Genomic DNA, 27,112 nt, shown 5'->3' on the forward strand with positions numbered 1-27,112 from the left:
AGGTGCCCAATGTACCTTTGACCACAGACCTGGCCCCCCACACACATACCTTTGCTATCTACCTGCGTGTCTCCAGTGCTATGTGTGCGTGTCCCCGAGTCCCACTGTGAACACATCCCGTGAGGACTTTTGTCCTTTTGCCTGGTCTGAGTCCTCTGTGGCTGTTCTCTCTCCAGCATCCACTGCCACCACAAGGTGGCCTCCCTGACTTGGACATCTACTTGTATAACAAGCCTGGTGGACAGGGCACCGGGGGCAAAGGTACAGTGCAGGGCCCAGGCCTGTGGCACTATCAGGTGTGGGAAAACCTGGGAGGGTCTTTCCAACCTTGCAGCTGAGGGACTTTGTAGGAATGGGGGGACAGTCTGGAAGTTCCAGGTCTGAGCCTTCCTGTGGATTTCTACCTAGGGGTTGCCTGCATCACTCTAGCCTTTGTGGATGAGGGAGGGCACCCTATCTCATTGGCATCGTGGCCTCCATCTCCTCCGGGTCCCCCAGACCTCCTGCAAGAGGAGGAATTTGAGCAACTCACCCAGGTCACTCGCTGCCCAGTCATGCCAGACAGTTCTTCAGGTGGGTCAGAGGAGAGGATGTTCAGTTAATGCAGTAGAGTGAGGGACACCCTCAAATGCCCCTCATTCTGCCCTCCAGCTCCAGATGGGGCTCCACGGCTTCGACTGGATGTGTGGGAAAAGGGCAACATCAGTATTGTGCAGCTGGAGGAGAAGCTCCGAGGAGCCGCTCGCCAGGCCCTGGCCGATGCCATCATGGAGCTGCGGCTGCTGCCAGCCTCACTGTGCACAGAGGACACGCCTCCAGGTGAGTGGGGTCCAGGGGATACCACAGATCCAGGCAAGATGGTGTGGCAGGTGAGGGTGCAAAAGTGGGGGCCCGGGAAAACATTAGAGAGGACCCATGAGAAATACACATTCACAGTTGTCCATTACCTTCAGCATCAGCAGGATGATCTGGCAGAAATGTACACATGCACTTGGTCACCCACTGAGGAGGGAGACCACTTCACACAAGGAGATCACTTCACACAAACACATGCATCGTGCACTGTCAGTTGCACATATTGTCATTCACTGATAGGTAGAGAGCATGTACACTACCTTAGCTGTCTTGGGGCTAGGTTGTCTGGAACGTGCATTGTGGTCAGTGGTGGAAGCCTGGAATATCTGGTGTCCACAGGAAGTCTCAGGAGCGGGTCACTGGAAACCAAGAGCTCAGCAGGACGGGCTAGCACCTTCCCCCCTGGCCCTGGCCCTGGCCCTGGCCCTGGCGAGCCTGTGACTCCCCCCAGCAAAGCTGGCCGGCGTAGCTTCTGGGATATGCTGGTAATGGAAGAGTGGGGGGAAGTGGTGAACTGGCATCTGCTGTGCTGCTCACCTCCAAGCTCCCCAAAACTCCCCGGCGGCCATGCCCCCCATCTCCTTTTATATGAAACCACTCTCTCTTGGAATGGAGTTTGCAGATCATGGAAGTTCTCATTCATGTAGAGAGGCCCCCATTAAGTACCTTCGTTTCCACATTTCTTATGGGGTCCTCACAGCCTGTAAAATAAGTAGGGCTTTCATCATTGAAGAAACTTGGGCTCAGGAAAGTGGAGCAGCCTACCAACCGCTGCCGAGTAGCTTCCAGAAGCCAGGGCCTGAACCAGGCCTCCAAATCCTCAGGCTCTTGTTGCCTCCATTCTCCACCCTTTCCCGATTTCCCCTTCCTGCCCCTCATTCACTGCATTGCCTCCAGAGTAAAACAGAATGTGGGGACTTGGGTTCTCCCAAAACAACTGATGACATTGTCCTGGATCGGCCAGAAGACACTCGAGGCCGGAGGCGTCACAAAACCGAAAATGTTCGCACTCCTGGTGGAACTGAGAGAGCACCAGGCTCAGATTCTGGAGCCCAGAGACAAAGGTGTGTGTTGTGTTGTAGGGTTGTGTCATGGGCAGGTGTGGTGTGGAGTCACAGGTTTGTGTGGAGACACGTGTGTCACGTGTGGGTGCAAGGGTCTTAACTCCTGCTGTGTCTCCAGGCGCCGAACCACACAGCTAGAGGAAGGCGAGGTGGGGACCCTGCAGCCGGTGTTTGCTTGTGTCACTCAGCGCTGGATGGAGTTTATGGTCCAAATTGGTGAGACTGCACACACCCTCTCCACCCCCAACCTGTGGCTTGGTCCCGAGCCCCACTGTGACTGCCCTGCCCTGCTTCCAGGTTGCGCCTCAGTGTCCAGGAGCTCCACCCACATGGTGTCCCGCTTCCTCCTTCCATCCATCCTGTCTGAGTTCACCACTCTGGTCACCTCAATGGCTGGAGACACCAGTGTCCGTGTGTTTGAGCAGCATTTGTGAGTTTGGGGTCACAGGGAGGCTAAGCTAGGTTAGGTGAGGGCCAGGCCAGGAGAGGTGATGGTCAGGGAATGGGGCCATGGATATCCATCTCTCCCTCCCTCTAGGGGTTCAGAGCGAGAGATCTTCAGTCCTTGTTCCCTTGGACAAGTGGGCCCAATGCCACGCCCAGCAGCTGAGCGGCACCTGCTGCTTCTGGGAAGGAACTTCCTGCAGTGGAGGAGACCAACCCAACAGGGTGAGGGCATGGCCCAGGAAGGGTGGGTTCAGTGACTAACTCTGCAGGGGCTCTCTCCCCAGACCTTCATTGTACTCTTCCCCTCCCCCATAGCTGCCAAAGCTGTGCAGCGCTTTGAGCCAGGAGGTGACGGGAGCTTGGGGCGAAATGCTCCCCGCCAGAGGTTCTTGCTGCTGGAGGTCGTGGACAAGAAGGTAGATATGTGGGGCTGGGGCTGGGTGGGAGAAGAGGTTCTGTGATCTCACTGACCCTGACCCTGACTTCCAGCTACAGCTGCTGACCTACAACTGGGCTCCAGACCTGGGGGTGGCACTGGGCCGAGCGCTGGTTCGCCTTGTGCAGTGGCAGAATGCGAGGGCCCACCTCATCTTCTGCCTCCTCAGCCAGAAGCTTGGACTCTTCCACCATTATGGCCAGTTGGATTTCCCAGTACGGGATGAAAAGGTGCCTACTGTGGTTTCCTTTTCTGGTTGTGGCTTCTGAAAGGTCAGCTGAAGAAAGTACTAGCTCAGAAGCAAGCGGGAGGGAGGGGACAGGCTGAGAGCAGAAGCAGTGGGGGAGGGAGAGTCAGAGAGGTCAGAGGATGGGAGAGAAGATCAGGGCAAAGACCATGAACCCATTGTGGGGCTCCATCTCTCTCAGGATCCAAACCCATTCCTACTACCAACCATGGAAGCAGAGACCCTCATCCGGAGTGCAAGCCCCCCACTGAGCCGTGAGCAGGGCCGGCTGAGTGGATCCTCTCGGGGTGGGGGTCCCCTTCCCCTGGACACATTCCCCTTTGATGAGGCCCTGAGGGATATCACCGCTGCCCGCCCCAGCTCCTCACTCGGTCCTGTGCCCAGACCCCCTGACCCAGTCACCTACCACGGGCAACAGTTCCTGGAGATCAAGATGACAGAGCGCAGAGGTGAGGGCACTGGGCTGGGCAATGGATGGGGCCATCTGTGCAGTTATGGGGGAGGGGGCAGCGGCTCCTGGGGGGCGCTACAAATGCCTTCTACCTGCAGAGCTGGAGCGACAGATGAAGATGGAGAACCTGTTTGTAACCTGGCAGCAGCGTTCTGCCCCAGCCAGCATGCCCATCAGTGTGAGTGACTCACCCACCTTCTCCGAGAGTACCTCATGACCCTTCCCCAGCCGCTGCTCCCGTGCTCACTGCCCCGTCTCCCCAGGCTGGGGAGCTGGAGACCCTAAAGCAGTCGTCCCGCCTGGTGCATTACTGTGCAACAGCGCTGCTCTTTGACCCAGCTGCCTGGCTGCATGGACCCCCAGAGACCTCGGGGCCCCCTGAGGGACAGGTGAGGCTCAAGACTCCTGGATTTCTCCCATGGGATATCCCTTTTCCCCAAGTAACCTCCCTTCCTCCACCACCATTGGGTGGTTGAGAGGAAGTAGAGCCTGCCTTCATGTCCTTTTCCACAGCGGCGCCATCGCCCCGAGTCAGGTTCTGGGAGCCGAGAAGCTGCCTCAAGCTGCGAGTCCTCAGATGTGCCCCCGCCCAGTGCGCGCGAGGAGCCTTGGCTGAAGGAGCTGAGCTTGGCTTTCCTGCAGCAGTATGTGCAGTATCTGCAGAGCATGGGCTTTGCGCTGGTGCCGCTGCGGCCCCCCTCGCCTGCCCGCAGGTAAGCCCCCCCTCTCACACGGGTCCCATGTGCTTGTTCAGCTGGGCCAGCACACATACATAAGGACCGTGGACGCTTTCGTGCAGCCCTCACGCGTGTCCTGGAAGCCTTGGGCATCTCAGGAATTCACAGCCACCATCACACACAGAAGTGGGTACAGTCTCACAGCGCTGTGCTCCACCTTGTGTGCCTACAGGCTGGATCTGGGTCTGCGTGGTTCCCATCCTGATCCCTCTCCTGACCTCCTGAAATTTTAGACAGTTCCTGACCCAGGAATTACTTTTCTCATGAGATTACTTGCCTTTCCTCCCAAGGACTCTGCTCCAGGCCTACTTGCTTCATTGTCCTCAGGCCTGTGCCTGGTCTTGTCCATTCACTGGCCATAGTAACAGGCCTGAGTCAGGAGGTAGGCAGGCCCATCGTCTCCACCTGCCACTTCCCCAGAGCTCAGTGAAAAAACTCCACAGCCATCTTTCCTGTCCTGTTCACACCTCAAATTCCCAGGTCTATGGCTCCTGTTCTGTGTTCCTCTCAACATCTGAGCCTCCAGATTCTAGGTTCCCAGCATGGGAAAACATGCTCACATTACACACATTCATGTCTCTAGAATTCTGAGTCTATCAAGGCATTTTCTCCTTTTCCATTTTCAAGCTGGTTGTTGCCTTTTCAAACAAGTCAGTGTAAATCGTGCAGGTGTGTTGCTTAGTGATGGGCATATGTTCTGAGAAATGCATTGTTATAGCCTAGTACACACACCTATATACGTGCACACGCACACACACACACACGGTTCATTGTTGATCAAAATGTCATTTAATAGTGCACAACTGTACATCCTTGCTCAGGACACTACCTTGGCCCAGAAAGCCAGTGCTAACTTAGCATATTTTGTACCTAGCTCTCTACCTTCCAGGCTTCCCTCTTTTCCAGGCCTGAGAAGGAAAGGACAGGCTTGTGCCTGTCCAGGGACCACCCGCCCCTCTTCATTTCTCAGTTACAGAACCCAATGAGGAGATACCCAGCTTGCTGCCCATGACAGCAAGATCCCAGCTGTAGAAGATTCTGGGAAAGACTTTAGCTAGCATAATTTCCATTCAGTTACATTCTTTCTCAAAATCTGAATTTTTTTTTTTTAAAAAGTACATTATTAAGTTAAAATGTTCCTATGGTCAATTTAACAGTCACCAGTCACTAGTTAAGTTTTGTCCCAGTTTCCTTGAGGATTAAATAGGACATTTCTTCTTAACAGAGGCTTTGACACTCCCCCAGACACAGACACAGCAAGAGAGTTCTGGTGGTTTATAGCTCCTCAGTATAACCAGGGGGTCACACTGACCTTTTTGTTTAGTCCTTGTTCGTCACAGTACCTTCTCTGCTTCTCTTTTCCCCTTGCCTCTGATTTGAGGAGTGAGAACCAGTAGCCCTGTGCATTGTTGAAACTGCCATTTCCCAGTCAAAAATGAACCCTTTGGGGGCCTCCCTCGTGGCGCAGGGGTTAAGTCTTAGAGCTATCAAGCTATCCCCAGCCACTTCGGCATGAGTTCAATCCCTGGCCATGGAGCTGACCCACATGGTGCAGCCAGACCTCTCCTGTCTCACCCGCTGCTCCCCTGAGCAGTGTATTTCAGTAGATCTACCTGTTCTGCTCCCCACTCTGTCTCTGATAAATCCTCTCACCACCACCCCCACATCTCTGGCCTAGACTCCTGTTCTTGTATGCATAAATAAATGAAACAAATCTTTTTTAAAAAAGAAACTTTTCCTTTTCAGAGGAAAGTACATCACCCTCTCTCTCCCTGCTGCCCCCAGTATGCACATGTCTCCATCCCCTCACAGGTGTCTCCCCATGTCCATAGACTCCCCTCTGACTCTACTCTCATCTTCTCACTGTACAGAGAGACCTGGTCTCCACCTTCCCGTGAGTACACTGGCACTTAGCCTGCTATGGCAATAGCCCTGCCCCAGTCTAGACCTGGACTTCAGTCCCAATCTTGCCATTACTCACTGTGGGGCCCAGCAGGGCCTTCCCCTCTCTAGGTCTGCTTCCTTTCCTACAACAGGATTCCATGAGAAATGGGTCTGATCGCTGTGATCCTCGCCTCACAGGCCTGCCTGCCTCATCTTCTTGTTCCTCTTCCTTTTCTGCAGCACCAGCCGGATGAGAGCCATGGCTATCCTTGGAACAGAGGGCCGAGGTTCCTTCTCCTGCCCTAAAAACAAGATTGATGGGAGCCCTAAGGTAATGTGTCCTCAAGTAACTTCTCCGCCAGTAAAATGTTGCCCCAGACATCAGCATCACTGAGCCCAAGTTATTTCCCTGGCCCAAGGGAAATAGCCCTGAATGATGACTGAGGTCCTGCCCCAGCTTGACATCATTAATAACACTGACTAGGGAACTTTTTCCCTGCTGGCTAAGGCTGATAAGGCCCCAGGCATTGTTTCTAAACCCCAGTTCTTTTTCTCTTTTCAGAGTGCTGGCTCTTCGGTCACCACCTACCACCTGCAGCGAGCGCTGCCTGGGGGCATCATCCTCATAGAGTTGACTTTCCAGGTGAGCAGGGGGAGCACTGAGTGGAAAGAGCCAGCCCCACCTGTCTCTTGCCCTCCTGACCTCATCTTCACCCTATATCCAGGGATGTTACTTCTGCGTCAAACAATTTGCCCTGGAATGTTCCCGAATCCCCATGGGTCAAGCTGTCAACTCTCAGGTATGTGGTAGGGACAGAGGAATATAGGGTCTCAGGTATCATCAGTGTACTCCCAGTGTGCTGTGGCCAGTAACAGTGATGCATGAGCCATCTGGCCTAGTGATGATCTGGTGCTATGGGCTGGCACCAGATCCTGCGGAGTCCAGGGGCACATCCAGCTGTAGCCCTGGGAGCTGAAGGCAGCTCAGCACTCTCCAGTCATTCTGGCAGTGACAGCAGCCTGGCTCTGTGGTCGGTCCTTAACCATAGATGGTGGGTTAGACAGGACATGTGAGCATAGTGGGTATCTGATACAGGGACAGGTGGGTGCTGTGGGCAGGCTTGGCCTGATCTAGAGCTGGGAGCAGCCTGACATCGTCAGTATAGCCGCTAGCACTTAAGATGAAGGCCTGAATTCCCAATCACACAGCATACCCCTGGCACTAAGTTGTTACTTCTGTCTGCCCCAGGGCAGCACCACTGTACCCCATGAGGGCCAGGTGCTCAGAATGAGTCAGAGCATCAGGTGAGGTCACCAAAGCCCTCTGGACCTGAGTTATTAGCTCGGCTCTTCAGGTTGCGAGGCATGCCATGTGGGCCCTGTGCCCTTTTTGTGCATTACATTTAGTTTCTGAGAGATCGGGATCTGGTTGGGCCCAGTCGGTCCCTCTCCAACACAGACCCCCGCCACCCCCCCCATCACATCTGAACAGCTCATATGCAGCCCGTGAGCGGTTGCTTCTGACCTGGGTATAAATACCATGGGATTTGTGGTATCATCATGGGATGATGTGACCCAGGAAAGCACAGTGACCGGGGCCAGGAGTGCTCAGAAGGGAGCCATGGGTGGCAGGCACTCTTTTCCACTTTGCTAGAGTGTTGGTGGGAAGGATCCACCCCATTGCTCTCTTGAGCTTCCTGAAGTCCTTTTGGCTTACCTGACACCTGATTTCCATCCAGCTGTTCTATTTATCCCCACATATCTAGTCTCTAATCCTACTTGAATTTCTAAATTGCTTCATTAGTACCGTAGCTCGTTAAGTACTTAGTGCACACACTAAGAGGAGAGTTGCTTCTGAACAGGCTCATAGAGGTTAAATAATTGGCCCTGGGCACATAGCAAGAGAGTAGCACTGTTGGTGGCACTATTGGGGTTGAAATCTAGGTCTTTTAACTCTGAGGCTCACCCTTGGGTATTTCAGTCTATCACGCTGCCTCTGATTGTATGAAGAACTTTACCTTCATGGTAGGTGAGGAAACTGAAGTAGAGAGAGACTGTGATTTATCCCAGATCATACAGTTCCTTTGGCTCCTGGACTCTTGCTGCTTTGACAGTCATTTATTTCCTTTCCTTTCTTATTAACTCCTATGCCCAGTGCCCCCAGGTGAGTGGTCATATAATTCCAGCAATTCTAAGAAAAACTTTCTAATAGCAAATAATTACATACCTGACCACACTGTTTAAAACTGCAGCTGCTTCACTACTTGATTTTCCATAACATCGTCTCCTAATGTACGATATATTTTAGTCATTTGCTTGGCCTAATGTTTATTGTTTTGTCTCCCAAGACCAGAATGTAAGCTCCTCGAGGGCAGAGGTTTGGTCTTCTTTCCCAGTGTGTCCCCAGCACCTAGAACAGCCTGAGGTAGGCACATGGTAGGCACTCAGCAAGTGTCCATGAACCTGTGGCAGACCTGACGGGCATCTGGGATACAGAATAAAAGGCCCATCTCTCAAAACAGTCAGTTGATGTAAACAGGTACAGTCCAGTATAAAAGAGATCACAACGAGGAGGGCCTCCCATGGCAACGGGGTGAATCTTAAGGTTCCTCTTCCCGCAGAAGAGGGAGAGAATGGGAATGTACGGGGAGGCCTGTGCTACCTTGTCCTCACCAGTCCCTGACTGCCCCCTCCGCAGCTGTCCATGCTGTTCACGGAGGAGTGCGACAAGGTGCGGGACCTGATGCACGTGCACTCGTTCAGCTATGACTTCCACCTGCGCCTCGTGCACCAGCATGTGCTGGGCACCCATCTGGTGCTGAGGCATGGTTACCACCTCACCACCTTCCTGCGACACTTCCTGGCCCACCACCCCGACGGTCCCCACTTTGGCCGCAATCACATTTACCAAGGTTGGTGCCCAAGGGCAAGTCAGAAAAATAGCAGTCTACCAGGTATCTCCAAGCCAGCACCAGTGAGGCTGCGTCCAAGGGCCAGACCTCGCCTCTCCGTCTGGTGTTGCATGTTGTCACTTGCCTTGTGTCACCTTGGACCCTGCCCCCCTTGTTGTTGTCATGTGCCTGTCTTAAGTTCTTCACAATCTGTTTCATGCCAAAGTTGAGGTCCTGGGTCATGTGGTACCCTGCCCTCGGTCCCAAGCAGCTTTTGTCCCACCTCATGTCCTCTATGACCTCCATAAGCTCCCCAGAAGGGCAGAGCAGGTCTGCCTGTCCATCAGAAAGGTAGGGACTCCAGTCCCCTGCCCCACCAGATCAGTGTGTCTGTCCCCGGCTCAGTGTCTCCTGTGACTCGCCCTCAGGGACACTGGAGCTCCCCACACCACTCATCGCTGCCCACCAGCTGTACAACTACGTGGCTGACCATGCCAGCTCCTACCACATGAAGCCATTGCGCATGGCCCGGCCAGGGGGGCCGGAACATAATGAATATGCCCTGGTGTCAGCCTGGCACAGGTAACATGGGCAGCGGGCAGCTCAGGTAGAGCTTAATCAGACCCAGACTGAGAGTAGCAACCCATGTTCTACAGGCAGAGTGGGTGGGGTTGACTGGTGAGCACCTCAGAGTTGACATCTCTCCCACCCTCCCATACCACACAGCTCTGGCTCCTACCTGGACTCTGAGGGACTTCGCCACCAGGATGACTTTGACGTTTCTCTGCTTGTCTGTCACTGTGCTGCACCCTTTGAGGAGCAAGGAGAGGCCGAGCGGCATGTTCTACGGTCAGCTAGCCCCTCTCACCTTGAACAAGCCTGTCACCCAGCCTCTCCCGCTCTCGCCCCATGAGTCTTCTGACCACCACGCTCCTCTCCCCTCCCTTCCCCAGGCTGCAGTTCTTCGTGGTGCTCACCAGCCAACGAGAGCTCTTCCCCAGACTCACTGCTGATATACGCCGGTTCCGGAAGGCCCCCAGACCACCCCCTGAGCCCGAGGCTCCCGGGACCTCAACTGGTAGCCCCGGGGAGGCCTCAGGGGTTGGTCTGGCCCCTGGTCTGGCTCCCCTGTTCCCTCCACTGGCTGCAGAGGTGGGCGTGGCACGGGCACGGCTGGCTCAGCTGGTGAGACTGGCTGGAGGACACTGCCGTCGGGACACCCTCTGGAAGCGCCTCTTCTTACTGGAGCCAGCAGGACCTGATCGGCTGCGGCTCGGGGGGCGCCTGGCCCTGGCTGAGCTGGAGGAGCTCCTCGAAGCAGTCCATGCCAAATCCATTGGGGACATCGACCCCCAGCTGGTAAGTGGCTATGGAGACTAGAAGGGGCTGGGGTAGAATGGTAAGAATTTTCTAAGCAGTTTGGGTGGAGGCTGCAGGGGCTCAGGTGACTCTGGGGCCTGTGGACCTTCCCCCAGGACTGTTTCCTATCCATGACGGTCTCCTGGTACCAGAGCTTGATCAAAGTTCTCCTAAGTCGCTTTCCACAGAGCTGTCGCCATTTCCAGAGCCCCGACTTGGGCACTCAATATCTGGTAAGTGCCCTGCATCTGCCTCTGAAAGGGGAGCCACTGCAGACATCCTCATCAGAGGGATGACCCCCAGCCTAACCAAGCCAGTTCTGCTCTGGAGGGAGCCCTAGATGGACAGAGACTGCAGAGACTCATGAAACACAAGCCTCGGCTGGAAATTCCAAGGCCAGCCTCTGGGACTGACAAGAGAGGCGCTCTCGGAACCCCTGTAGAAGTTGGTCTCATAGGCTGGAGTCCCAGAAAGGACTTCTGGGGCTTTAAAGCTTTGTTACTTGCTGTGTGGCCCTTCCACAGTAGCATCAGCACTACACGTGGACTTGCCAAAATGTGGATTCCTGGGCCCTATCCATTCCTGCTGACTGAGAACCTACAAGTTAGCCAGATCGCCTGGTGGTTGATTGAGAGCACTGGTGGAAAAGTGGTAGTAGGAACGCAGTGATGCTGGGCGTGTGTGGGGATTGCCGAGATAGGAGACAGGACCAGCTAGAGTCATGATTCAGAGGAAGCGTTCAAGACTTCAGAAGATAAAGTAGGAGGTGGGCCTTGGCAAGGGGTCCTATAACATAGTACAGTTTCAAGGTGGATGAAGAGTCATCCAGAGAAGCTGAGGTGAGTCAGGAGGTGGTTGCGGTAATGCAGGTGAGAGGTGAGTGCAGTGAACAGATCGGGTGCCCCTATGGGGGGAGGGGTGCTGGAGCACAGGGGTGGGTTAGGGAGAAAGGTGATGAATTGAACTTGGGGCATATTGAGTCTAAGGTCACAATACCTCAGGAACAGTCTAGAAGTTTTATGGACTCAGGGATTGGCGTTCAGGAAAAAGATCTAGGCAGAATCTGTATGAACAAGGGTAATTGAAGCCCTGGAGTAGAAAACATCACCTAGGGAAAGATGGCAGAGCTGAGGTTTGGACTCACTTAGAGATGAGGGAGGTCAGGATGGATGACTCCCAGACAGGAGGCAAGGAGAGGCAATTCCAGGTAGAGAATGCGCCTTGGTTGATGGGCTTTAGTGTGCCAGCTTTGTGCAGGGCCTCTAGACAGACGACTCAGACAGGTGACAGGTCCCATCTTTGCCCTGGTGAGGCTCAACAGGCTGACCGGGATGAGGAGTAGGTTCGAGTGGAGATGAGGTGCTGGTCACATTGGAGTGCAGGGTGCGGTCACTATGGTGATGGAAGCAGGCCTAACTCAAAGTGGCCCCGCTCCCAGTATGCCCTCCAAGGGAGTCTGCCTCCTCAGGTGAGACGGACCTAAGTCCCGTCTCATTTTGTCATTCACTGCAGGTGGTGCTGAATCAGAAGTTCACTGACTGTTTTGTGCTAGTGTTTCTGGATTCCCACTTGGGAAAGACGGTAAGAACAGGGGGCAAGGGGTTTTTGTCAGCCTAGTGGGAGGCTGCACTCCAGATGCTGCTGCCCAGAGCCAAACTGAGTTTTCTCGAACCCTACTCCCTGTGCCCACCCTGCTGCTCTCTTACCATTGTACCCCTGCCGTGTTCCCCACAGTCCCTGACAGTGGTTTTCCGAGAACCCTTTCCAGTACAGCCCCAGGACAGCGAGAGCAGCCCCCCGGCCCAGCTGGTCTCCACCTACCACCACCTTGAGTCCGTCATCAACACAGCCTGTTTCACCCTCTGGACCCGCCTCCTGTGAGGAATGGACACCGACTGTCACAGTCCCTTGAATCCTCGATCTGTAAGATCACCCCCTTGAAGCAGGACTGAAGGACACCAAAAGCTTTGTGAATGTGCCTTGGGGGTCTGCAACCCCAGGCTGGCAGCAGGGACTGCCCTCCGCCTCACAGCTGCTGACTAGCTCCAGAGTGGGTCAGGTCAACTCCTCTCAGCCCCCTGGACCTTTCCAGAACAGACTCCTTCCTGCTTACTCTTGCACTACCAGGAATTCTTCACTGCAGATGGCAAGTACTTACTTGCCCCTTAAGAGTTCCACTGCCAGGCCCCTGCCTGTTGAGCCAAATCTTGTCTTGATCAGCTAGCAACTGCCTCCCTACCATCTTGAGCCCTCAGACATCACTGCTGGACATAGCCACTGAGATAAGACCCCTTGGTTCAGTCCCAGCTCTGCCTTTGAAGCACCTGTGACCATGGGCGAGGCCCCCTGCTGGACCCTTGGTTTCTCATCTCTGAATGAGGACGTGGGCTGAAAAGCTCTCCCGGCTCCACAGCAGCCCTGGCACAGACTGGAGGACTTAAGCACATACTGTATGTCCCTTCTCAGCAGGAGGGAAGTGACCCAGAGAAACTTAATGGTTAGACACTGTGTGTCCTATTCCCACTCCCTTCCCCTCCACACACACCAATAACACACACACGGAAATGTTTAGCAGCTTGTCTTTAATTGAAGGGAGATTTAGGGCGCTCAACTCACTGTGCAGAGCTGCCCGGGGGTGGCTTGCAGGACCTCACTGGCCAGCCTCTGGGAGGCCCCGCTTATCCCAGTATGAACGTAGCCAACTCAAGCCCTCTACAGTGTCTCCTGAGGGGAGAGGGAGGCAGTGGCATCTCAACTCAGGAGGAGAAAAGCAGCCCCTGTCCAATGCGTTTCCCTTCAGAGCTCCCTTTCCCCAGGGCCTTGGTCCCCCCCTCACCTTGAGGCTGGTACTCGCAGCCCACAAAGCCTTTGTAGCCTCCATCCTCCAGCAGTTGGAACAGATAGGGGAAGTTGAGCTCTCCGGGGCTGCCAGGATCCCCCCGGCCCGGGACCTGTGCCACCTGCACATGCCCTAGGGACAGATGTGGACAGACGTAGGTCTCCTTCTGAGACTGGAGGAACAGATGCAGGGAACTGAAGGGGGGCGGGGTGCAGAGGGAGCAGTACTGCCAACAAGGAGGGAGCAAAGAAAGGGACCCCTCTCACCCACAATGGGCAGGAATTCCCGGATATTTCCTGTCAGGTTCCCGTCCATGATCTGCCAGTGGAATATGTCCTGAGGCAGAGAATACCAGTCAGAGACCCTTTAGCTCCCACCATTTTCCCCAGATTGGGAAAACAGGGCCTTCTGAGTACTCCTACTTACCATTTGTAGCTGGAGGTTGGGTCTTCCCACCTTCTGCAAGATGGCTGCCGCTGCGGAGGAATTGGGAGGGGGCTATGAGACTCAAGGGGAGCACAAAAATCAAAGGGGCTAGGAGGAAGCAACAGTGGTCCTACCCTGCTGGGGGGTATCCAGAAAGTACCGGGGGTCCGTGACACGGGTGTTAATGGGCTCCAGCAGTCCCACGAGGTTCTCCTAGTACCAAGTCAGAGCCCTGAATAGAGCTTATCCCCAGGTTTGTCCCCCATCAGCCAATCACTGGTCAGGACTCACCAGTCCCGCTGACCTATGCCCAGCCTTGTGCCTCATTTGCTGTCCCGTCATGTGTCCCCTCACACACACAGACATTCATGTGAATGTGTCTACCTTTTTCTACTGTCTCACCTGAGCCAAAACCCCGGCTGCGTGCCTCAAGTTCTCCAGAAAAACGGTCTCCATTTCACCCTTGATTGCTGCTCGATCAGCTCCCTGAGGTACTCGGCCAGCCATCAGGTGAATCCTGGGGGAAGATGGCACTGGACGGGGCAGCAGAACCCACCCTTGAAGCAGGGGCCTCACTATGACAGCAGCCAGTGTGCCTCTCCTGGCCGCCCTCTGACCAGGCCCCGCCCCCAGATTTATACTCAGGTCTGTCTTCCACTTCCCTCGGGCCCTGTGTCATCCATCCCCAGGATACCTTCCTGGGTCAGCCATCCTGCGGCAGGTCCCTCGCTTAGCCCCTCCTGTATTTTCACCATCTTTCCTATAAACATGCTTAAGTTCACTTTTAAAAACTATTTTGACTCTTACCCTTCTTAGGCATTCCATGCCGCTTGTCTAAACTTGCCTGTTTCTCAGCTTTTTCCCATCTGTTTTCTGCCTCCACCACTCACCAGTAATGACCCCTCGTTGCCTGCTCCTCAGCCTATTTGCCCTCTGCGGGATTTGACATTTACTTGATGGGCCCCGCTTTGAGCTCCACCTTTTCAGCCACATCCAACCCTGACAGATTAATCACCAGCCTCCTGAACTGAGCTGAAAACACCAAGCTCTTTTGCCTCTGGCATCCTCGCCTGAAACACACCTTACATCAAGCAAACACCTGCTCCTTCTAGGCCCGGTTCAACATCACTACACCTCTAAGAAGTTTTCTCTGGCCCCAGAGTTCGGTGCCTACTCTACTCTGTCCTCACGGGTCCCCGTGTGGGTTTCCTTGGCTACCTCCCAGGTCAGACTGAGCTCCGGGCTTGGGATTCCAGTATGGAAGCATGCAAACTAAGCGTGACTCATGACAGGTAAAATATAAAAGGCACTTTACAAAGGGCAGGGGAGGGCCGGTGAAGGGCCAGTGCGCTCGCGCTCCTGACCCTCGGACCTGGGTGCTCCCAGACCGCGGACGAGGGCGGGGGGGGGGGGGGGGGGGGGGGTACCTGGGACAGCCCAGAGCCTTGGCGTACAGCACCGCCTGCTCCAGCCCTTCTCGGAAGGCCGCCTGCCTCCCGGGCACGGCTCCCAGCCCCATCTCCCCCTTCTCTCGGTCTCCTGCGGAGAAAACCGGTGTCAGCCCCGAGGGCGGCCCCGGCCCGGCCCCGGCCCCGGCCCGCGGCGCACCCTGGGGCGTGTTGATGAGCACGAGCTGCAGCCCGGCCTCCCTCGCCGCGCGCGCCAGCGCCTCGGGGGGCTCCGCGTACGGCCAGGCGACCTCGGCTGCCTTGAAGCCCGAGCTGCCCGCGGCCCGGAGCCGGGCGGGGAGGCCGGGGAGCTCGGGGAACAGCCAGGACACATTGGCGGAGAAGCGCAGCGGAGCCATGGCCGCCGGGAGCGCGCGGGGCGGGCGGGCCGGGCGGCGGGAAGACGGAAGCGGGCGGGGCGGGGGGGCGGGGAGCCCAGCGGGGCGCGGCCCGGAGGCGCGGGGTCCGGCCCGGCCCGGCCAGTGGGGGGCGCGCGGGCCCCGGGAACTGGCCGGAGAGCTGTCTGCGCCGGCCTTTTTGGGTTAGAACAGCAAGATGCTGCAAATACCGTGGAATGCCCAGAAAGGCTTGTGGACGCGCGCGGAGAAGCGAGAGGGGGCCGGGGCCCGGGCAGCTGGGGGAGGCCGGGCGCCCCGCGGCGGAGCGCGGGCGAGGCTGGAGAGCTGGCCCGCTCGAGAGCCCCGTTAAGATGAAGAAATGTGGACTTCAACAACACATGCTCCGCGTTTCCTCTCGCGCTCTGTTCACTGTGGAACACCTGAAAGCTGTGTGCCCAAATCAGGATCATTTAAACCACCGGTCACGGCATCACTAGCCCGTTACCTTTCTCTTATGAACGAAAAAATAAACAGCCTTTTCTTAGAGGCCCCTGATTATACTGTGACTTAGGTGGTACGGCCTGCTTTTTCACTTGATGTTATTTTATGGGCATTTCCCCATGTTCTTCAATAGTCTTCAAAGTTATTGCATCAACTGCTCTTCGCTCCATACCTAAACAGCCAGAATTCATCACACTGCTCTGTCGATGGACAGTGTCTTCGATGTGTGTGCGGGTGCTCGCTTTATAAAAGCGCCTCTGGGTCCCCATCTCGGAATCTCTTAAGTTCCTTTTGTAGAGATGTCTGTAATAGGTTGGCCTGCCCAAAGTCCTTTCCAAAAAATTTATTTATTTATTTATTTATTTATGCATACAAGAGCTGGGGCACAGGCCAGAGATGCCTGGGGTGAGAGGATTCACCAGAGACAGAGTGGGGAGCAGAACAGGCAGACTGACTGAAACACACTCCTGAGGGAAGCAGCGGGCGCTTCAGGAGAGGTCTGCTACACCTCCCTGGCCGGGGATCAAACACGTGCTGCAGAGGCTGTGGATAGCTTCACAGAGCTGAGACTGAACCCCTTGGGCCACCAGGGAGGCCCACAAAGTCCTTTATAAGGAGAACCACTCCCACCACTGGCATCTATAAGCAGCTGCAGGTGGGCTGGCTAACCTTAACCTCGGCCCACGGAAAGACATCTGATCCAAGGGCAGCTAATTCATACTTTGGCCAAAGGCTCAGTACTTGCCTGGTTTGGAAAGATGATCTGACCAATCAAATTCCCTCTCTCAAGAGCTCAAGCAAGGAAATACTGAGTCAAGAGGTGACTTTGGCCAGATGATGATTGCGGCTGTAAAAACTAAATAAGTAGGAATCAGGTGGTTAAAAAAAACGAGTGAAGAGGGGTGTGACCGGGCACTGGGCACTAAGACCAGAGGTGGCCCTTAGCTCAGGTTTGGCCAAGCCCATTGATGCTCCAGGTTGTGGATTTCCCCAGGCTGGAATGTGTAGACTTTCCTGGATCTCTTTTCTTCGTGCCATATGAGATAATTAAAATAATTTCATCCAACAATAACTCAACTGATTAGGCAGATTTCTAAGGTTGGACAAATATGAACAAAAATATAGGAACATTTTTAAGTTCATGACTGCTAAATTGCTTTTTGTTTGCTTGTTTTTCATGTTGTAAGTTTATACCCTTCCAATACATCAGAAGTCATCTTGGTCTGCACTTTGTAGGAAGGAAGCTCTAAAGTGCAATGTCAGGAGCACCCAACTTCCACTCTGTGTCACTTTTCACCTCCCCCACCAGGCCCACCCAGACACCCTGGGGTCCAGGATGGTCTCACAGTCCCATGCTTGGCAGCTTCCATTTCTTCAACTCTGCCTCCAAGAACACACTGTCACCAGCTATTGCTGATCACCTGATTCTTTGCATATTTGCAGCTGGCGCTAACCTTGGAACTTTGACTTGTCCTGGAATTGTGTTTCTTGGGTATAGTCCAATCAGCATGTGACTGCACTATGTTTAACCTTTTAACAACCCCAGCTCCTCCATGTTTACCATCCACTGTTGAGCATACAGAATAACATCTAAGCGAAGTAACTCCTTTATTAACACTCACTGTAAATCTCTGAGTATGCAAAATCTATTTAAAACTTTAAAAGCACCACCATCTGCAGAGGTTCAGGTAGTGATAATTGTCCAACCGCCAATGTCCATTGCCTTTTTGCTTGATCCCCTTTAAGGCAGCAGAGGTGGTATATAAACTAAATAGGGGCCTCCCTGGTGGTGCAAGGGCTTAAGACACAACCTATGAAGCTGTCCGCAGCCTCTGCAGCACGAGTTCAGGTCCCGGCAAGCCAGGGAGCAACCCACATGACGCAGCAGGCCTCTCCTGACTAGCCCGCTCTCCCCTCAGCAGTGTATTTCGGTAGATCTGCCTGTTTTGCTCCCCGCTCTGGCTCTGGTGAATTCTCTCACCCTCCTGCCCTTCTGACTGTACCCAGTGCTTGTATAAATAAATAAATAAATCTTAAAAAAAAAACCTAACATATATACATACATATATATATATATATATATATATACACCTTCCAGATTAGAAAAAATATTTAAGTCAGACAATAGTAAATAATGAAATAATGACTAGACTTTGGAGCAACTGGATCATTTATTCACTACTGCTGGGAGCATAAGTCACTACAACCTCCTTGGAAAACAATCTGGGGTTATCTGTTAAAGCCAAATGTTCATATACCTTTGAGCCAGCGGTTCCTTTACCAGGTGTATTGCTTAGGGAAACATTTGCACAAGCATAACAGGAGACAGCTCAGCAAGGTTCACAGCAGTACTATTTATGTAGCAAAAATACAGAACTAACGCAAACACCCATCAATAAGCTGGGTTGTGCCATACTCCTACAGTGTTGTATATAAAAGTGAGAAAGCTGGTGACTCAAACAATAAAATTGAATGTGCTCTTGTGTTAGAATAATATATGAAGAGCTTAGTAAAGTTTGGGTCAAATTGAAAACATCAGTGTGAACACATCAAATGAAAAACATAATCTTGAGCAAAAGGAGCAAATCACAGAGAAATACATGCAGCGTGATCCCATTTATAGAAAGCTGAAGCATACAATATCGTGTAGAAAGATACAAATATCTGTGGTAAAACTGGCGAAGAGCAAGTGAATAAAGCTGACAAAATTCAGGGTGAAAACGACCTCTAGAGAGGAAGGGGAGGGACTAACAGACTTAAGGATCACGTCAGCCCCTTTCTCTGGGCCATGCATCTTCATCTTATCACTATTCTTTACATCACACATAGAGTTCATAAATATCATTGACTGTCGCATATTTTTTTAAAGATTTATTTATTTATACAAGAGCCAGGGTACAGGCCAGAGGCTGAGGAGGGTGAGAGGATTCACCAGAGCCAGAGCAGGGAACAGAACAAGCAGACTGACGAAATACACTGCTGAGGGAAGCAGCGGGTGTGACAGGAGAGGTCTGCTGTGTCATGTGGGATTCTTGCGGCAGGGATCAAACCCACGCTGCAGAGGCTGCATACAGCTTCACAGTGCGTTGCTCAACTGCCAGCGCCACCAGGGAGGCCCCAACTGTTGCATATTTAATAAAACATTTGTTAAAAACCTGCTGTATGCATTACTATCACCTGCTACACATTTGTATTAACATCCCCCTTGTAGTATCATCATCATCTCAAAGTTTTTCTACAGCAACTTGTTTGTCGAGACCGTAGCCACCTCTCATCACACTCAGCGTGTTCAGGCTCAGCGTACTAGCCTGCTCAGTTCCTGGGGTAGGCAGGCTGTGAAAAGGTCCCAGTGATCTCCATGCACACACACACACACACACACACACACACCCCGGAATGTGGGCTGGATCTAGGCTCACTCACTTCTAATGTCACCTCAGATACTAGGTTACAAAAGACTGGCTTCTCTCTTGGGTGCCCTCTCTCACTCTTTCACATGCTTGTTCTGCAGAAAAACAGCAGCCACGAGTTGCCCCATGGAAGGACCTATGTGCCAGGGACAAGGTTTCTGGTCAACAGCCAGAAAGTGACCTGAGACTTCCAACAGCCACCGGCGTGAGCGTGGACACAGAAGTGCTTCCATGGAGCCTAAGCATAACTGTCCCCTGGCCCACGCCTTGATTGCAGTCTTGTGACGAAAAAGACCTGAATCAGAGACACCCAGCTAAGCCACACCTGGATTCCTGACCTACGCAAGCACTCTGATAGTAAATGTTTATTGCTTTAAGCCACTGAGTTTGGAGGTAACTTTGTTAGCAGCAGATAAGTCATAAAGAGATCTCTTTCTTCTTCTGGAAACAGTTGTCTTGTTTGGAGGAACGATATCAATTTCACCATTTCTTCACCTTAAGCTGTAAGGAGGAGTTGCCATCTTATAGGATGCCTCCCTCCGATGCCATGGGGACTTGCCAACGAGTGGGCACAAGCCAGAACAACCATGGAATCCGTTAGAGGCATTCTAGTAGCCTACCTGACATCTGTTCCTTCTTTTCTCTTTTCTGATGGAATCATGTCTCAGGGAGATAGTCAGCCAGAGAGAATAAAGCTAATAATGTACAGAAAAGTGGTGAAGAGAGACAGAGAGGCAGTGTGCACAGCACTCAGAAGCTGAATCAACCAGGTGGGCCTTCTTGCTTCAGCTTAACTCTGAAAACAAGATGTCTCATAATAACCTGCTTTTCCCTTTTTGACATCCAGCTATGTGCACATTTCAGGAAACACTTGGAAAAAAAATAAACAATTTAAACATTTGAACTCTGAACCCTGGGGCTATGTATCTCTATCATTTCATGAATTTATATCATTTCATATAGCTCATAGTGGCATGCTGGAGACCCCACAGTAACTTGGGGATCACAGAGTCTAAGAGGAGAGGCCATCTTTATCTTCCAAAATCATGAGTTTATGCTAATGTTTTTTGTTTCACCTAATCTTCATTAAGTTCTCTCCTACTCTGCTCTAATGTAAAAGCATCTTCATATCTATTTAACTTTCTTATTTGAGCTACCAGTATTTTATTTTATTTTATTTTTTTTTTTTTATAGAGGCATGTTTTATTTATTTATTTGTTTGTTTTGTTTATACATGCACTGGGTACAGTCAGAAGCGCGGGAGGGTGAGAGAATTCACCAGAGCCAGAGTGGGGAGCAGAGCAGGCAGAAGGACCGAAGCACACTGCTGAGGGGAGCAGCGGGCGGCAGGAGAGGTCTGCGCGCCATGTGGGACCCTCCTCGGGTGGCCGGGGAGCAGCCGGGGATCGAACCGGCGCCGCAGAGGCCGCGGGCAGCTTCGCAACCCAACGCTCAACCGCTGCGCCACCAGGGAGGCCCAGTATTTTAAAACCATTTTTATATAGTACGCTCAAATCAGATTCCATATAGCGTGCTATATATTTTCACATCCAACCATGTGTTCGTTACAGCTGCCTGGGTGTAAGACTATCCACATTCAAGTGTCACTCTTACTCTTACTCTTACTCTTACTCTTACTATTAGTTTTTGAGCCACTAAGCCTACATTTCTATGGCTCTGGAATTTTACCTTCTTACTTTACTCAATTTTACCTGTAATAGCCCATATTACATGGATGCCAGATAGCTTGTAACTGTGAAAAAGGAAACTAAATCTTTGGTTAAATTTGTCTTTCATAGGTTTCTATTGTAGCCAAGCATATCAGGAAGGAATTCTATGGTACAGCTACATTAGAACTCTATAACTAAAATGTCAGCACGTTTAAATAGTCATCTCTCTCAAACACAGTACATTGAATAATAACACCATTATACAAAATAGCATTGAATCACTCTACAAAATTTGTGCTTGCATGAGTGATTACCTATATTCTCAGAAGAGTATTATAATTTTGCTATTCCATGTTATACACCCTTATCTTTAAAAGGAGGTTCCTCTAACTGGCCCTTTATCTTTAGTTTCCATTCTATTTCTGGGTGGTTGGATCACGGGCAGGAATTCTTCTTGTCCCCCTCCCTTAAGTCTTCATGGCATTAGCGAGAATCTTAACTAATGGCTTATCAACTAATTACATACCCAATCCACATGCAAACTTCAAATTTAGTTAAATACAATATATACTCAAAATCTATATTTATGATATATTTATGGGTCAGGACTTAGTTTTTAACCTTAGTAATGATACCATGGCATTTTTGGTGACTTGTTATTTTTCCACTTAGCAATATTATGAAAATTCAAAAAGTTTTAAGTTCATAACTTTGAAAAATCTCAGTAATCTTGACTACAGAATCCTTTCTTTCCCTTGTTTAAGTTTGAGACTCATGGGTTCTACCCACAGTGTTATATATGTATTCTTTGTTGCAGGAAAGAATCAATGTGTAGGCCAGAGGCACAGGAGTGAAAGAATTCACCAGAGACAGAGTAGAGAATAGAAAAGGGGGATTTATTGAAATTTATTGAGTGGAGCAGCAGGCGAGAAGGGAAAGGTGGTCTGAGCTAAAGAGGGTCTCAAGACTCTTTTTATAGTCCAGGTACCAGCGATTGGCTGGACTACCTGGCCTTGGGCATGTCCTGACACATGGACATGGTTTATGGATTATGGACATGGATCTGGATTCCTGGCTCGATGGCCTAGTTCCATGGCAGCCCTATCCATGCACTTCATCCATTCAAGCCTCCCAAACTTGCCTGCTAGGCAAGGAGTCAGGGCTCAGTTTTTAACCTTAGTAATGATACCACGGCATTTTTTGGCGACTTGTTATTTCTTCACTTCGCAATATTAAGGAAGGATATCCTTGAGGGGGGGAATATATACACAAACTCAATCTATACTTCTCTCTCTCTCCATTTCTCTGTCCATTCTTTTAACTGCATTTTACTTCAAAATATGAACATCTAATCATTCCCCCATTGCTGGACAACAAGCTTGCTTCCAATTCATTGCTGTTACAAAAATAATAACAACCATGTGCATGTTCTTCTGTGTGTGTATAAATATTAGTATTTCCCTAGTATTTATCCTTAGAAGTAAACTTGCTGGGTCAAACGATACGCACATTTAAAGTTCTAATTCACTGTTAAATTGTCCTTTAAGTGATCTCAACTTACATCCCTCCTAGCAGCCTGTGAGAGAGCCTGCTTCTCTAAGCCATCCTCAATCTTGGGTAGCATTAGCCTTTAACATGTATAGTCTTTAACATGTTAGTTTTTAACTTCCAATGTGAAGGGAGAAGAACATTTTTTTAAAAATCAAGTCCTTGGGCCTCCCCGGTGGCGCAGCGGTTGAGCGCTGGGTTGCGAAGCTGCCCGCAGCCTCTGCAGCGCCGGTTTGATCCCCGGCTGCTCACCGGCCACCGGAGGAGGGTCCCGCATGGCGCGCAGACCTCTCCTGCTGCCCGCTGCTCCCCTCAGCAGTGTACTTCGGTCCTTCTGCCTGCTCTGCTCCCCGCTCTGGCTCTGGCGAATTCTCTCACCCTCCCGCGCTTCTGACTGTACCCCAGTGCTTGTATAAATAAATAAATAAATCTTTAAAAAAAAAAAAAAGAGATATATAGGTTCTCCCTAACATTTTAAAAAAAAAAATCAAGTCCTTGATAATCACTGAAATTGAACATCTTTCCAGATGCTTATTTGCAATTAATAATCCTTCTGTGAATTGCTTATTTGTAACGTTTGCCCTTTTCTCAATTAAGTTCTTCATGTTTTAATCCATTTGCAGGTGTTCTTTATAGAAATTCTGGATATTAAATCTGTGGCTGTCTTTGCTTATCATTCACTGTAGTTCAAGCACCGTTTGCTGTTCAGTGTTGGAGGAGCGCTGCTTCCCTTCAGGCCTCGCGCTCCTGTGTGGCCAGAAGCCTGCCCGCCCCGCCTGCCCTCCCCGGTGGAAGGCTCCAGCCTCTTGCCCCACCTCTCCACCTTCCCCAGGGGAAGGAGAGTGATTCAACTGGTTGGTAACTTGGGTGGAAAGCAGCAGCCAACCTGCTAAGCCAGGCCCGCCGCGCTGCCTCCATGCAAAAGCCCACGTCCCACTCTGCCCTCTCGCACTTCAGTCTCCCAGGGGCAAGGCCTCCGGGGCTGACCCACGGGTGAACTGCAGCGAGGCTGCTCGCCTGGCAGACCTGAGCCATATTGTCCAGTATCCGTTTTGACGGCAATAAAAGTAATATTTGTATCTCCATCTGTCACACTCCTGTGTCTATCTCTTAATAGGATCTTTATCAGTCAGAGTCCAAACAGAAAACAGATGGCGCATTCAAATGAGGATAATTCAGGAGATTTAATGCAAGCACATTTATGAAGGTGTGGCAGGGTGGAGGGCGGATCCGCGCATGGTGCAGCAGCCGGGCTGGCAAGCAGTGGGCAGAACTGTCACCACTTGGAGCTTGGAAGGGTGAAGGGAGCAAGCCAGCAGCTGGGGTTCAGGCGGATTCAGGAGGAGAGGGTGTCTGAGGCAGCTGCTCTGAGACAGCAGAAGCCCTCGGTCGAAGGACACTCACAACTTGAGGCCGGCGGCCAGGAGGCACCCTGAGAGCTACATGGCCTAACCTTATGCTCCTTCCTCCTCTAATATCTGGCCAAGCCTCCCCACCAGATAAACCAACAGGGTCACAGGGTCAGGTACCTATTGATGTCATCAGCATGGAGCCCCTACCAGGACAGAGAGCGGGGAGGACCATCTGGAGAGAGGAAGGGTCTCCCTGCAGGGTTCACCTCGCTCCTTCCTCATTATACACTCTTGCCTTCATCCAGGGGAAAATTTCATGTTCCCAGCAGGAATATGGGGTGCACAGAGTGCCAGTGGCCACCACTTCATCATGAGGCAAACTCAAAACTACTTCCCCCCCGAGACTAAAGCATTGTTGTTACTGTTCCTCACACAAAGAATCAGGCAAAAATGGGCCTCCCTGGTGGCAAGGGGTTAAGCACAACACTGTGAAGCTATCTGCAGCCTCTGCAGCATGAGTTCCATCCCCCACTGGCCAGGGAGCTACCCATATGGCGCAGCAGAGTGCTCCCTTCAGCAGTGTATTCCAGTCAGTCCTCCTGTTCTGCTCCCCACTCAGTCTCTGGTGAATCCTCTCACCCCCCACACCTCTGGCCTGTACCCCAGCTCTTGTATGTATAAATAAATAAAAATAAATCTTAAAAAAAAAAGAATCCAGCAAAAGTGAGAAGATGTGTGGTAGGCAGAATTTGGTGGTGGCCTCCCCAAATTCCTGCTTCCCTGATGAATCTGTAGCTTCTCTCAGTTATTTAAACATGAATCTATGTTCTGTTATGAGGGGATTTTGCTGATGTAATTAAAGTCCCAAGTCACTTGTGAAAGGGAGATTATCCAGGCCTGACCCAATCAGATGAGCCCTTAAAAGGCTCCGGGCCAGGGCTCTGCCTGTGAAAGATATTTGAAATTCAAGTATTAAGTTTTCTCCATTGGTGGATTTGAAGATGGAGAAGGAATGTGGGGGGCCCCTGGGAGCTGAGAACAGCCCCTGGCCAGCCCCCAACAGAGAGATGGAGACCTCGGGCCCTGGCCACAGGGAACTGAGTTCTGCCACAACCATGTGGGCTTGGAAGAGAATCCTGAACCCTAGATGAGACTCCATTCCAACACCTTAATCCTTGAGGGGAGAAGCTCGCCATGCGTGCCGTGCCTGCACTGCTCTCCTGCAGGAGGGGGAGCTGATGAGTGGGTTTGTTTTACGTTCCTAATTTTATGAAAGTTTGTCAAATAGCAATAGAAGCTAAGACAGGAGACAAACAGGAAGATGACATAATCCGTAGCTGTTATGGTCCCCGTGTTAATCGCTGGTCATGGGTCTAAACTGCAATCCCGGCTGTCTTCTCCCATCACTCAATCCAAGTTCCCTCGGCCTTATCCAGGCCCTCCGCTGGGTGAATTTCTTTACCTGCTACCCATTTTCCTTCTTGAAGGATCTGAATTTGGTGGTCTTGACATTATTGGATTGCCAATTTTCCACTTAGGATAACTTTAGAGCAGGAAAGGGGTACGAGGCATCCTAACGAGTCTTCCCTGTCTTCATTAGGAGCACAACACCCTTCTCCCCTGAGAGTCAGCATCAGGGACCCCAGCAAGCTAGAGAACCTCCCCTCTGTCCGTTTGTTGGCACGAGGAATCCCAAACAGACAGGGTAACTCCCAGCTTCTCCTTCAGGAGAACAATGGCCGTACTTCCTAGCGGAAGAATTACTGCTACGAACATAGGTGCTTCAGATGCATCGAGTCCATAGTTGAGAGGATGGAAAGCCAAATAGCCAGTGAAAGATTAAGGGAGGGGGCCACTCCCACCTCTAGCCCTTTGTTCCCGAACCCGTGAGTCCTAGCCGTGGGGAAGGTGGCACCATATACTGACCTCCAGTTTAAAGCATATTCAGGGCCTCCCGGGTGGCGCAGCAGTTGAGCTCTGGGTTGCGAATCTGCCCGCAGCCTCTGCAGCGCCGGTTCGATCCCCGGCTGCTCCCCAGCCACCGGAGGAGGGTCCCACATGGCGCGCAGACCTCTCCTGCCGCCCGCTGCTCCCCTCAGCAGTGTACTTCGGTCCTTCTGCCTGCTCTGCTCCCCGCTCTGGCTCTGGTGAATTCTCTCACCCTCCCGCGCTTCTGACTGTACCCCGTGCTTGTATAAAAAACAAACAAACAAATAAATAAATAAATAAAACATGCCTCTATTAAAAAAAGTAATAAAAAAATAAAGCATATCCAGGGTTTTCCTGCTGGCCCTGTAACAGCGCCTTTAGTAATCCACCTCACCGTTCTCTCAGGCTGCTTGGTTCTAGGCAATAAGCCACATACCAGCGAATTTCATGGGCTCGAGCTCACTGCCACACTTCTTAGGCTATGAAATATGTCTCTTGTCAGAGGTGATATTGCGTGGCCTACCATGGTGAAGGAAGGGCATTCCATGAGTCTACAAATAATGCTGGATTCAGGCAAAGACGTCAAATAACCAGAATGTGTATTTATCCCCTGAGAACAAAGCTCTGCTCCCTCCAATATGGAGGGGTCCAAGATGGGCTTTTTCCAAGCTAGTATGTCTCTTTCTTTGCCATATGACATTCAAGAGGCAGCAACTTGTCTCTCATTTTAGAAGTTGCCCCAGATGACTGAGTCCCTAGAAACTGGTAGGTCCCTCAGCCCTAGACATGCATATATCTCACAGAGGTCTCCAGAGCGTTAGGCTTTTCCCACTCACCAGGTCCAGTTAGCGTAATGCCATCCATGTAACGAGCCATTGTCATGTTGCAAGATGGTAAAGGTGTACTATTTGCCCTGCTATGTAAAGGCAAATTGCTTCAGCTATTCCTGGAAATAGCTGAAGAAAAAAAAAAAGAAAATGTTGATCAGATCAAAAACTGAGTGTCAGGTACCATGGCTGTGTTGAATTGCTACAGTAAGACACCACTCAGGGTGCTCTGGTTGTGATTGACATCACTACCTGATGAAGCTTGCAAAAATTGACTCTTTCTCCATGCCCCTTCTGGCTTTTGCACTGGCCAGAAGCTAAGTGAAGTGGGAGCCTGCTGGGAACCACTGCCACCCTTGCATAACACTAATCTCCGTAATGTCCCCAGGGTTGAAGTATTGCCTTTCACTTTCCTTCGTGGTGTGGTAGGAGTAAGGGATCATTTTTAGGAGC

At 51.6% G+C, this 27,112-nt stretch overlaps 2 protein-coding genes across 3 annotated transcripts in view; one reads left to right on the forward strand and one right to left on the reverse strand.

Annotated features, from left to right (window-relative positions):
- SZT2 (SZT2 subunit of KICSTOR complex) overlaps positions 1 to 13,829 on the forward strand; it is a 51,499-nt gene extending 37,670 nt beyond the window's left edge. For both annotated transcript variants that reach the window (XM_054691805.1, XM_037500982.2), the window contains 24 exons: positions 177 to 261; positions 409 to 573; positions 652 to 819; positions 1,195 to 1,340; positions 1,753 to 1,919; positions 2,038 to 2,135; positions 2,217 to 2,349; positions 2,458 to 2,588; positions 2,682 to 2,782; positions 2,856 to 3,032; positions 3,231 to 3,498; positions 3,599 to 3,678; positions 3,764 to 3,889; positions 4,014 to 4,213; positions 6,362 to 6,452; positions 6,684 to 6,764; positions 6,847 to 6,921; positions 8,820 to 9,033; positions 9,441 to 9,594; positions 9,739 to 9,861; positions 9,966 to 10,371; positions 10,488 to 10,604; positions 11,884 to 11,952; positions 12,106 to 13,829. In XM_054691805.1, the coding sequence (XP_054547780.1) occupies positions 177 to 261; positions 409 to 573; positions 652 to 819; positions 1,195 to 1,340; positions 1,753 to 1,919; positions 2,038 to 2,135; positions 2,217 to 2,349; positions 2,458 to 2,588; positions 2,682 to 2,782; positions 2,856 to 3,032; positions 3,231 to 3,498; positions 3,599 to 3,678; positions 3,764 to 3,889; positions 4,014 to 4,213; positions 6,362 to 6,452; positions 6,684 to 6,764; positions 6,847 to 6,921; positions 8,820 to 9,033; positions 9,441 to 9,594; positions 9,739 to 9,861; positions 9,966 to 10,371; positions 10,488 to 10,604; positions 11,884 to 11,952; positions 12,106 to 12,252 (3,522 nt within the window). In that variant the 3' untranslated portion in view covers positions 12,253 to 13,829. The remainder of the gene's footprint in view (positions 1 to 176; positions 262 to 408; positions 574 to 651; positions 820 to 1,194; positions 1,341 to 1,752; positions 1,920 to 2,037; positions 2,136 to 2,216; positions 2,350 to 2,457; positions 2,589 to 2,681; positions 2,783 to 2,855; positions 3,033 to 3,230; positions 3,499 to 3,598; positions 3,679 to 3,763; positions 3,890 to 4,013; positions 4,214 to 6,361; positions 6,453 to 6,683; positions 6,765 to 6,846; positions 6,922 to 8,819; positions 9,034 to 9,440; positions 9,595 to 9,738; positions 9,862 to 9,965; positions 10,372 to 10,487; positions 10,605 to 11,883; positions 11,953 to 12,105) is intronic.
- Positions 12,942 to 15,495, reverse strand: HYI (hydroxypyruvate isomerase (putative)). Its single transcript, XM_037500983.2, has 8 exons — positions 15,245 to 15,495; positions 15,064 to 15,175; positions 14,039 to 14,153; positions 13,771 to 13,849; positions 13,637 to 13,686; positions 13,477 to 13,546; positions 13,208 to 13,342; positions 12,942 to 13,095 (listed from the first exon to the last, which is right to left on the reverse strand). The coding sequence occupies exons 1-8, from the start codon at positions 15,441 to 15,443 to the stop codon at positions 13,022 to 13,024; spliced, it is 834 nt and encodes a 277-aa protein (XP_037356880.1). The 5' UTR covers positions 15,444 to 15,495; the 3' UTR covers positions 12,942 to 13,021.
- Between the last annotated feature and the right edge of the window lie 11,617 nt (positions 15,496 to 27,112).

This window comes from Talpa occidentalis, unplaced genomic scaffold (assembly GCF_014898055.3).
Source record: "Talpa occidentalis isolate TD23 unplaced genomic scaffold, MPIMG_talOcc4v2.1 talOcc4.9, whole genome shotgun sequence".
NCBI classification, from domain to species: domain Eukaryota; kingdom Metazoa; phylum Chordata; class Mammalia; order Eulipotyphla; family Talpidae; genus Talpa; species Talpa occidentalis.

Bases quoted from the DNA above. Each gene is read 5' to 3' on its own strand.
- HYI (XM_037500983.2), bottom strand. From the start codon at position 15,443: ATGGCTCCGCTGCGCTTCTCCGCCAATGTGTCCTGGCTGTTCCCCGAG. The intron at 13,850-14,038 runs GTGAGACAGTAG...ACTTGGTACTAG, and splicing joins CAGCCGGGGTTTTGGCTCAG to GAGAACCTCGTGGGACTGCT. The intron at 13,343-13,476 runs GTGAGAGGGGTC...ATCTGTCCCTAG, and splicing joins GGAATTCCTGCCCATTGTGG to GGCATGTGCAGGTGGCACAG.